This window comes from Trypanosoma rangeli, assembly GCF_003719475.1.
Source record: "Trypanosoma rangeli strain AM80 chromosome Unknown Tra_15.4_contig_00058, whole genome shotgun sequence".
NCBI classification, from domain to species: Eukaryota; Euglenozoa; class Kinetoplastea; order Trypanosomatida; family Trypanosomatidae; genus Trypanosoma; species Trypanosoma rangeli.
This window is the reverse complement of record NW_021705798.1, coordinates 36,873-47,007: the sequence shown is the minus strand read 5'-3', so window position 1 is coordinate 47,007 and position 10,135 is coordinate 36,873. Positions and strand designations below refer to the sequence as shown.

General features: G+C 55.6%; 6 protein-coding genes across 6 annotated transcripts in view, besides 10 other annotated features; all 6 read right to left on the bottom strand.

Annotated features, from left to right (window-relative positions):
* Window positions 1-118, bottom strand: part of TraAM80_02523 (cathepsin L-like protein) — a gene marked incomplete at both ends in the record, with an annotated part of 738 nt that extends 620 nt beyond the window's left edge. The window contains one exon of the mRNA XM_029379523.1: window positions 1-118. This exon is cut by the window's left edge and continues 620 nt beyond it. Within this exon, the coding sequence (XP_029240766.1) occupies window positions 1-118 (118 nt within the window).
* A 341-nt stretch (window positions 119-459) lies between these two features.
* Window positions 460-518: a sequence feature (A-rich).
* Window positions 519-545: 27 nt separating this feature from the next.
* Window positions 546-569: a microsatellite.
* A 76-nt stretch (window positions 570-645) lies between these two features.
* Window positions 646-674: a microsatellite.
* A 35-nt stretch (window positions 675-709) lies between these two features.
* Window positions 710-747: a microsatellite.
* Window positions 748-1,058: 311 nt separating this feature from the next.
* Window positions 1,059-1,095: a microsatellite.
* Window positions 1,096-1,537: 442 nt separating this feature from the next.
* On the bottom strand, window positions 1,538-3,142 carry TraAM80_02522 (uncharacterized protein; the record flags this gene model as incomplete). Its single annotated transcript, XM_029379522.1, has 1 exon — window positions 1,538-3,142. One exon carries the CDS (start codon window positions 3,140-3,142, stop codon window positions 1,538-1,540), a length of 1,605 nt encoding a protein of 534 aa, XP_029240765.1.
* Window positions 3,143-3,203: 61 nt separating this feature from the next.
* Window positions 3,204-3,234: a microsatellite.
* Window positions 3,235-3,596: 362 nt separating this feature from the next.
* Window positions 3,597-6,443, bottom strand: TraAM80_02521 (uncharacterized protein; the record flags this gene model as incomplete). Its single annotated transcript, XM_029379521.1, has 1 exon — window positions 3,597-6,443. The coding sequence occupies one exon, from the start codon at window positions 6,441-6,443 to the stop codon at window positions 3,597-3,599; it is 2,847 nt and encodes a 948-aa protein (XP_029240764.1).
* Window positions 6,444-6,829: 386 nt separating this feature from the next.
* Window positions 6,830-6,852: a microsatellite.
* Window positions 6,853-6,915: 63 nt separating this feature from the next.
* TraAM80_02520 (hydroxyacylglutathione hydrolase) lies at window positions 6,916-7,800 on the bottom strand (the record flags this gene model as incomplete). The annotated part of the gene is made up of 1 exon (XM_029379520.1): window positions 6,916-7,800. One exon carries the CDS (start codon window positions 7,798-7,800, stop codon window positions 6,916-6,918), a length of 885 nt encoding a protein of 294 aa, XP_029240763.1.
* Window positions 7,801-8,182: 382 nt separating this feature from the next.
* Window positions 8,183-8,224: a microsatellite.
* A 42-nt stretch (window positions 8,225-8,266) lies between these two features.
* Window positions 8,267-8,297: a microsatellite.
* A 303-nt stretch (window positions 8,298-8,600) lies between these two features.
* TraAM80_02519 (uncharacterized protein) lies at window positions 8,601-9,185 on the bottom strand (the record flags this gene model as incomplete). The annotated part of the gene is made up of 1 exon (XM_029379519.1): window positions 8,601-9,185. One exon carries the CDS (start codon window positions 9,183-9,185, stop codon window positions 8,601-8,603), a length of 585 nt encoding a protein of 194 aa, XP_029240762.1.
* A 183-nt stretch (window positions 9,186-9,368) lies between these two features.
* TraAM80_02518 (uncharacterized protein) lies at window positions 9,369-9,680 on the bottom strand (the record flags this gene model as incomplete). The annotated part of the gene is made up of 1 exon (XM_029379518.1): window positions 9,369-9,680. One exon carries the CDS (start codon window positions 9,678-9,680, stop codon window positions 9,369-9,371), a length of 312 nt encoding a protein of 103 aa, XP_029240761.1.
* A 401-nt stretch (window positions 9,681-10,081) lies between these two features.
* Window positions 10,082-10,134: a microsatellite.
* Between the last annotated feature and the right edge of the window lies 1 nt (window position 10,135).

Here is a 10,135-nt window from a genome sequence, read left to right as displayed (position 1 = left end):
ACGTCTCAGAAAACCCACCCCCTCCTCCGCTGGGACACTTTCGCCCAGCCCGCGCCGCAATGCCGCCCGCCAAATAGTAAACAAAAATAATTAAATGAAAACGTGCGAAATAAAACATCGGAAACAAAAGAGTTTCCTCAGAGGCGGCGATGGTAGCCTTGGTATGCCTGGTAGCGACTTAGTTTGTCCACCTCAACCGGTTGGCCAGTGGCGCTGGAGCCGCAAAGGAACTGGACGGAGCCGACAAAAAACGACAAGCACTTGTTGAGCGGCACGCGGACTGGCAGCGCCAGGCCGGTGCAGTCCGAGCTCAGCGGGAAGAGCTTCTCGACGACGGACGTGGCATCGCACGTGAGAATAGCAGAAACTCCGCTGGAGGTCTGGACGCAGCGGCCGGTTGGGAACGACATGTTCACGTGCTTCACTTTTAACTCATAGTTATCTGAGTGAGAAAAGGGGTGTTGGTTTGTTTGTCTGTGGTTATTGTTTTTTTTTTTTTGTTGATGGTCGTTTTGTTTTAGTCGCGAATACTGTTGGGAATTTTCATGTAAATATATATATATATTTATGTTGCTTTTGGTGTGGCGTCAAACGTCATCGCGTTTGTCAGATAAAAATAATGGTGAAGTGCGTGAGGTGAAGCTTTATATTTATATATATAAATATAAATAAATTTGTAGTGCTTGCCTTGTGTATACATGTGTAGCAATGCGTGTGCGTGTGTGCGTGTGTGTCGTGGTGGAGTGCAACAGGACCAAAAGCGGGGTGAAAAAAAATTAAAAATACAACAAATCAAAACGTACGCGCGGGCCTTAAACCCCCTTCGCCAACACGGGACGGAGGGAGCACAAATTTCTTTTTCACATGCGTAGGCGGTACGACGGTGAGTTGCGTTTCTCTGTGGGTTTAGCAACCGGAGTGAAGCACACGAGGAGACGTCAAGATTTGCGCTCCGCTGGCCTCACACACAAAAGGCCCATGAGGGACGGTGACGAAAAAAAAAAAAAAGAACAGCGAAGCGAAGGCAGAAAACGAGAGTGGCATCGATAGAAGCATCAAAATAAATAAATGATAAAAAAAGAAAAGAAAAACAAACACCAAGAGAGATTCACCCACCCCACTCTCGTACTCCACCCACCCGCGTCTGCCCCGCCCTCCCCTCCCTTTTTTCTCTATTGCTGTAAACAAAAGAAGCGAAGGGCAAACATCCCGCACCTCCGTTCTCTCCACCCCCACCCCAATCCACGCGGCTCCTGAGAGGGCGGGCTTGTGCAGCATCGGTGGGGTGCGATGGTTCTTCCCCCGCACGCCGCGCTGTTTGACCACACCCTCCCGCTCCCGTGCCTTCGCACACCATACCAGTGGAGGAAGCAGAGGCAACGCAGAAGCGGAAGAACAAAACAAATGCAGTGGTAAGGCGTCGCATCCTCAGCACCAGTTGGCGCCATCTACAATCAGGAGTAAAAAAAAATAAAAATGGACGCACACACACATACACACAAAATGTCCTGCCGCTTCCCGAGTTGCTCTCAGACTTCTACTCGTACATGTCTAAGCGTCGCACAGGCGAGGAAATCCCCAGTGTGGCGTAGCTTGTCTGCTCGCGCGGTGGCATGGGTGTGTATCCCGGCCCTGAACCATTCATCGGTAGCGGCGTGGTGTTTGATTTGTTCACTGGGATGGACGCCGTCGCCGGGGCTAGTTGCACCATGTAGTCCACAATGTAGCTCGCTAGGACGACCACGATAAGTGTTGCCATGACACCGATAAAGACGTAGAAGGCGTGAAGTTCACCGCCCTGAGGCAGGTGCGACCTTCCACTTTGAATGAGCGGAGTCATGGCGAGCCCTAAACCGTAAGGGTGTAGAAAGGTATTCGTCTTGAAGTAGCTTACTTCGGCAGCCACGCACTTGTCCTCACGGCAGAGCAGTGTGACTTGATTACGGTCCCCAGTCACCGCCCAGCCGTAGAGTTGCACGGCATCGCCAAAGTCACAGGTGCGGTTCATCTGCACCTCCTCACAAAGAAGTGCTGGGTCAAAGCCGTACACACCGAGCGAGCGCGAGACGACGCCGGGTCCAGCGCCTTTCCCACTGTCGATACGGACAGCGCCAGTTTTCAAGGCCTCCCCAACGACGGTGTAGTGGCCACCAAGGAAGAGCTCGTACGCCAGTTTCGCAAGGTCTAGTGTGGTGGTGTAGTACATGTAGTCGGCGGTGTAGGCGGCGTGGATGGTGACGGACGGCGATACCTTGCTACCATCAGCCGTGACATCCTGCACGGCGCGTCCCGCCAGAGACACGGCGCCGCCGGTGGGATAGGCAGGCGCCGATACGTTACCCTCGTGATCAAGAAGGAATGTGCCACTGAGCCCCATCGGGGAAATAAACGTATTTTGTATAAACGTCGCGACAGATACCGGCGGGTTCCTCGCCGCGAGGACCTTGTCGAGAATGTACGTCACCAACGCCGTGTTGAGTCGAGAGTGGCAGTAGCTGCTTCCAAGCCCCGGCTCCACTATGCCCCACAGGACGCCATTCTGTGCCTTGGAAAAGACGCTTTCGATGAAGGCGGTGTTCTCTATCACCGTTGCAGGCGTTTGCGCCGCCCCACTCTCAAACCCTGCCTCGGTGAGTGAAGAGGTGTGCAGCAGCAACGTGTCGAGCGAGACAACAGCGGCAGGGAAGAGCGGATTTTGAAACGCTGCCGTATCGTACGGCGGCGGCAAAAATTTTGGGGGAATGGCCTGCTTGCGCAGGAAGGGCAGCAAATTCGCGCTCTCCAAGTGCGCCACCGTCATGTCCACAAACAGCTCTGACAAAGAGTTTGTGCGGAAGCTCGCGGCGGGGTTCATTGGAATCGTTTTGCCAACCACCGCCTGGTTGCCGAGCGCCGTGGTCGCGCCGGCGTCAATGCCGTTCCCGTCCCACGTGACGACGGCACCCGCGAAGATCCCCGCGTTGGCTTCGCGTATGGCGTCGAAGTAAGCGGCAATCTCCGCCACACTTGCCAGGGCTGCTGCGGGACAAAAACATACGGCCGCGACGGCGCAGAGCAGCCAAAGCAGAGGCCTTGCGGACGAGGACGAGACACGGCGGCTCCCGCCGCTTCGGCGAGGAGCCGGACAAACACGGCGTGACATGTGCGTGTGAGCCTGCACGGTTGCTCTCGCCCTTCCACCGGCACACGTACCGGTTTTCCTACTTCCTCTTCCCTTCCCTTCCCTTCCCTTCCTTTTTGTTTTTAATTTTGCTGCTTCTACCTCCTCCCCTTTCGTGGGTGCGCTTCAGCACACCTAGACAGCGGCAGAGAAACTAACAACGAAAAACAAAGATGAAGCGAGCTGGAGAAGGGCGGTGCCAGAAACAAGGGTGGGACTGACAAGAAGAAGAAGGAAGCCTCAAAAGGTAAGGAAGAAAACGTTTATTGCTCATGGCAACTGCACGTTAAAACACCACTACAAACAACCATGGGCACAAACGCACACACATGCTTCCCTTTTTGCCCACGACAAAATATAATCGAAAAAGCAAGAAGCAGCAGCAGAAGACGCACAGGATGATGTCTCCATGTTGACTGCCAAGAGACGACAAAGTTCAGACGGCGTCCGCGGCGGCGCGCTCTAATGACCACCACATCGCCATGACCCAGTCCCGAAGCGACAAATCACGCTTCTGCGTACCGACCTCCACAACTCTGGTGGCCCGGACCCACACCGGTACTGGCTGTAGTTCGGATTTCATCTTCTTCACAGGTCCATCATTCTCCACACTGGTCCGGGGGCACTGCAGCGCCAGACGACTACGGCACGGTGTCGCTTCCTCACTTGCTGCAGGCACCCGATCCCGAAGCTTGCCTTCCTCGTTGGCTGTTTGAATGGTGTTGCCGTCGTCTTGTTGTTGTTGTTGTTGCTGCTGCTGCTGCTGTCTGCTGTGAAGGCGCACATGCGGGGTGACGCGCAGCGACCGCTCCACCCGCTCCACCAGCTCCCATGTGCCGCTACACAGCTGGCCCGGTATGACAGCGTCCTTCAACACGCACACCTTGAACACATCCCACCACCCGGTGGAAGCAACGTTGCCGTGCCGCATGCGTTCTTTTTCGCCCCCGCCAACGTGACCGCCAATAGCATGACCGGCATTAATGCTGCTTTTATTACCCTCCCGCTGGCGTTGGGCGAGAGTGGCAAAGAGGCCTACAGTGACGAGTAGCGACTGATGCGGATGTGGTACGAGACAGAGGACGTACCCAACGGCGTGCAGATGCCGTGAAACAGGCTGGGGAGTGGCGAGAGCGAGATCCACGGCGTTTGACGCCACCTCCATCGCCCATGCATCGATTTGCGGCACCACTTCGCTCGAAAGCGCACGACACAGAAGCATCGCCTCCAGAAAAAGGTGAATCGCACATTCGGTAAGGCATTCCAGCTCCTCCTCCACAGTATGAAGTGCGGCGAGAGCCCCGGTGGAAACCCTATCGGCGGCGGTGGAGTGTGTTTCATCCGCCGTACCCCACGCCCGTCTCTGAGTTGTTTCGCCACCAACATCACGTGGGCCCCTCGCGTGTTTCCCTTTACCCCCCACTCCGTCCTCTGCTCCAGTGTCCGCATTGTGGACCGCGGCTGCCGTGGGCAGCGAGGGCTTGCATGGTGGCTCCAAAAAAAGACCACGACATCCGATGAGACGACGCGCCGTTGTCGCAAGGGCAAACACTATCGTTGCGAGCGGGTCTCGCTGCGCCGTAATGCAGGAACTCCGACGCAGAGGTACGGTGCCGGTAGGTGCCTCCTCATGTGACTGTGGCTGTGGGTGGTGAAGCCGCTGGCTCCGGCGTCGCCCAGGCCCTCCCGTGGAGGCAGAGGGCGATGATGCTGGCATCGGCGGAACAATGGCGGAAACGGCGCGCGGGTGGAGCAGATCCACCCGCACGTAGCCCTGCGTGAGCGGAGAGAAAGCAGACCAGCACCGACACGGCGAGGGTGCTACATCGGCGGTCGTGGTGATGGCTTTGGGCCGCCGACCACGACCTCGCCGCTTACGCTCAGGAGGGATGCAAAGTTGCTGCCCACGCCCGTCCTCACTGTTATTCAACGAGGGCTTGTTATTGTCATGTTCCTCCTCCTTCTTCTCCGCCACCTCAACGTCATCCGCATCGTAGCACATTATCGGCAGCACATCCATCACCTGCACATACGCCTCATCAAGGAGCCGCACACCAAGTATGAGGTCCCCCGTGGCAGGCACCGAGGCTGATGCAGCAGAGGCAGGTGGCACGCGTAGCATGACGCCAAAAGAGCACACCTCACAGGAGTGAAACTGGGCTTCCTGAGCGCATGCGCCACCACCACTACCACCACTGGCGGCGGCTGCACCGTGTCTTGAGACTCCGGTCATGTCACCGGTTAGTTTTCGCGGTAGCCATACACCAATGCGAGAGCCACGACCAATGAGGTTAAAATTCAGAAGAAAAAATGGCGGTGGAAGTTGCAGGCGGAAGGGCTGCTGCTGCTGTGCCTCCTCCACAAGGAGGCAGCACAGAATACTACAGAATGTGGTGAACTGCGCAACGGAACGCGGCTCCTGCAGCACAATATCATGCAGGTGGGGAATGTCCTCCACTAGCGCCAAGTTCCCAACAAGCGCGGCGATCTTAAGCGCACACGAAAAGTAGTAGGCGCGGGCAAACCGTTTCCCGCAGCGATCCACTATCGCAAACCACTCGCTCAGGAGCGTCATCGCCGTACGCTGCACCACCACTTCGTCCTCTGCATACATGTGTGGCGCGGAGCCTGTCTCTCCCTTGCAGCCTTCCGTAGTGCTGCTGCCGCTGGTGGTAGCAACGGCAGAGGCAGCGAGGCTCGTGCTGCCGTCAACCTTCACAGGCGTGGCCGTCTCCTCGTGAAGTTGCAAAAACCACACGACAGACTTTGACCACGATCGTGGCGCCTCCGTGCCTGTGGCGGCGGCATCTGGGGCTGGTGAGGATACCGACGGGCACCACTCCACTGCCCACAGAGCACCGCTGTGGAAGAGCAGCGCAAGAAACAGTCGGTCTGAACCCAACAGATGACGCCACAACTCCACACAACGCCGCCAGCGCTGGGCGCTACAACGATGCCAACCAACACCAGCTGCAGTAGCAGCAACATCAGCACTACCACTACGACTGCCAACCATCCCGCTACTACCGCATTGCCCGTGCAGCTCACCACCGCACCAGGCCTGACGAAGATGAAACGCGTGGTCCTGCTGCTGTGGCAGCTTCTCTGGTTCAACTCCATTCTGGCTGCTTTGCTGCTTCTTTTCTGCTTTCCTCACCTCTTCTGCCACCGCATGGGCGCTGCTTACATCCTCGTCGCCGCTGTGGTTGTGTGCGGTAAACACAGTATCTCCTGATAGGTGCCGGAGGAGCGCCGGCAGCAGCCGCGCGAGCATCTGCGACATTCCTCCTCCTGACTGTGCGGACGCAAGGCTGCAGTACGATGAGGCATGTAATCGGTGCACGAAGGCAGCGGGCCACGTGTGCGTGTGTGAAGGGGGAAAGCCAGCACCAGAAGAGCAAAAAAAAAGAAAAAAAAGAGCTCAAAGAAGGAGAGAGATAAAAGACGAGGACGCACAGCTGGCCCCGGGGGGAGGCACACTGCGACACGAGCAGGGGGCAGTCGCCCATCCGCAGTTCTCACGAACTAAGCGGGTAATACGAAAATAATAATAATTACAACGACGCCAAAAATGAAAAAAAACAAAAGACATTAGTCCCTTCAAGCAAAAACAAAAACAAACATCTACATCTTCGCGCTGCTCTAACCATCACTCATCGCTTCCCGCGCTTTATTTATTTATTTATTTATTTTTGGTTTCTTGTCTGTTTTTGCTGTTGGCTGACTGTCGTTGCTTCGTTGCACATCCTCGCGCCTCAGGGGCAGGTGTCGTACAGGTACTGCATCAGCGCCTCCGCGGTGTCGCCGTGCCTCATTTCCCGCACAAATGACGTGTCACAGGTGCGCAGGAAGAGGTTCTGCCGCTTCTCCTCAGCGAGGGAACTGGGAACAGTCGGCGTGCATTGTGCCACGCTCTCCTTGTAGCGCTCCAGCTGCGACGCGATAAAGGCGGCGTCGGGATGGGTGGGTGGGATCGCGGCGCGCGTAAACTCGAGAAAATTGACGGTGTACTCGTGCCCAGGGAACACAAAAATGCGGTGCTCCGCCGCCTCCCTGTCGCTGGCGCCCTGGTGCAGGTCGTACACCTTCCGCATTGCCCGGCACATGAGCGCTGCGTCGCCCTCAAAGAAGGCCCCAATGCCGCCAACAAATAAAGTGTCGCCGGTGAAGAGTGCAACCCCGTCGCCCACAGACTTTGGGTGGTAGACTTTGTACAGCACGTGGCCCCGCGTGTGGCACGGCACGTCGAGCACCTCCACCTGCAGCGCACCGAGTGAAACGCGGTCACCCTCACGCACCGTCTGCGTGACGCCTGGAATGTTGTCATTCACACCCCCAATGATGTTGAAGGTGCCGCTAGAGCCCAGCTTCTTCAGAAGCGCGATATTGCCGCCTGTGTGATCCACGTGTCTGTGGGTGCTGAGGATTGTGCTGAATCTCACCTCCCCAGCGTCGCCCTTCTTAGTGCTCTTGCTGAGACGCTGCACGTAGTCCAAAACGGGAGCGGTGTCGGCGGAGACGTCCACCGCCGCCACCGCGTTTGTGGCCTGGTCGTGAATAACGTACGTGTAGTTGTCCCTCAATACGGGTATGACGGCCACAGAGAAGGCGGCTCCAAAGGTTTTTACCACCACCTTCATTTTACTCCTATGCATCGACTCCAACCACAAAACCGACACACACTCACACACGCCCCCTTATTGCCTCGGCTCCACCAATAACCCGCCCCTGGGGCCTTTGCGTGTATATATGCTTGAAGGAGAAAAGGGAGACACTCCCTCGTTCCACGTCCATGAGGGAGAGAGAGGGAAAAACAACGGCCATACATAACATTTTGAACCGCCAGCAACAACAACAAGTAGAAGAACGAACAGACACATGAGGCCACATGCGTACACGCAACTACTACAAGTACGTGAATATTCCCGAAGAAAGAGGCACCGAAACGAATGCACACCCCTCTCCCCTCCCCTCCCTCCCCACACACACACAAAAGCAGTGTGTATGTGTCTCTATTCACATCTCCCTCGCTCTCTCACTCTTTCATACACACTCACACACACATGGATATTTACAGAGATTGAACCGAGGAAATGTGTATCTTTATGTGTGTGTGTGTGTGTGTGTGTGTGTGTGTTAGTGGAGTGACTAAAATTATTTTTGTTGCAGCTTTACTTCTGCGTCCGTGGGGTGTCCCACAGTGAGAATATGGCCCGTGACGCACCCCACTCCCTCGCTTGTTGTCATCCGCCTCGTCCCTGCCGGCATCGCCCAGCAGTAGGTGCATCCGGGCAAAGGGAGGAATGAAGAGAGAAATTGGGGGGGAAAAAAGAAAAAATAGAAGAACAGGAGGGTGAGAAGAAGTACAACATCAACATTTACTCCGCCCACCGCACCTACATATGGAAAGACATATAAGTGGAAGGAGATACTCCTTCATTCACGCGTAGGCGACATCGCTGCGGTGCAGTGCCACACCATGAAATAATAAAATGGGACCGCATGCAGCCCCCCCGGCACTGGCACCGTTGGCCCCTTCTTTTACCCCCCCCCCCCCATTGTCGTTGTTTGTGTGTGTTTGACTGCTACTGTAGAGGGCATGGGTGTCAGCGTCTTTGTAAAACTCCTCGACGTGCGCGTATAACTCCCATTGCACGTAGCACCGTCCCGCCCGCCGCGTTGTGCGGTCTGTCTGACGTATCCTCTGCGTCGCGGTGATGCCAATGTAACACCGCGGAAAGTGCATGGAGCGCAGGGCGACCGGCACAAGCACCACGATGGGAATCCCGTGGCACACCTCGGTGGAGCGGTAGAAGCCGTAGCCGATCATGCCGCGGACAAAACATGTGATGGCGTAGTACGACGCGAAGCTGACGCCCATTACAAACTCAACAGTGAAGTGACGGAGATACGAGAAAATGTACTGGGCGATGTTGTTTGTGCGTGGGACGTAACGAGGGGGCTGCTGAGAGGGCATGCCATTGAGGATGGGGGCGCGAATCGCTGACGCCTCCTGAACCTGCATCGCCACCACAAAATATGAGGATAAACAAAATCAGAAACGAGGAGACGGCGGAGAACATGACGAATCGCTACAAAAATATGCACCGACACCCCGCTGTCGTTGACGAGTTGCACGATCATGAGAACAAACCCGCTGTAAATGTCCCCCAGCAGAATAAACGGGAGGGTGCCGCCAATGAGACCGTCAAATAAAATGCCCAAAGTAGTGCTCGTCATTCGAGGAAAAAATGTAGAAGAGGAATTGACTGATACATAAAAAATAGGCACAACTCCCAGCCGCGGCGTTAATGGCTGCACCCCACATGACATCAAACAGCAACCGCATGACGGCCATAACCACGCAAACAACAAAGATGCCCAAACCCACCACACCTGCGCAAGTGGGCCCAAAGGGCTGCTCCACAGGACCATACTTCTCCGTACCGTCATATGGTGCCATGTAAATTAGTTTTGCTGTGCTTGGGCCGATAGTTTGGGTCGTACACCACGGAACCATCGCTCTCAATGCACAGTGACGTATTTTGCAATGATCGTTACCATCCGCTGCTACTCTTCCACATAAAGGTCATTGGCCTTGTGCCCATCCACGAGTGGGTTTCCCAGCACGCCGGTGCCAGAGCAGCCCTTAAATACCATGGCAGCTGCTGCCAATGCGGTCCAACGCCAGAGAAGCCACTGTGAGAGCTCATTGCACAGCACAGTAGGACTCTTCCGGTCGACGTTGTTTGGTTTGGGTTAAATGTCTCGATCAACAGAGACGTGTGTCAGTCAATCCAAGGCCACCTGTTTGCCGTCCGACGGATCCTTTTCTTCCCAGTTAGTTGAAGGCGTCACAGACGTCCTGCGGGCTCACCTTCCCATCCGTCAACGCTCCGTTGCCTCTCAGAGATGTACGATAACAGAAAGAAAAACCACACATTCACACACAAACAACAACAAGAAGAAAAACAG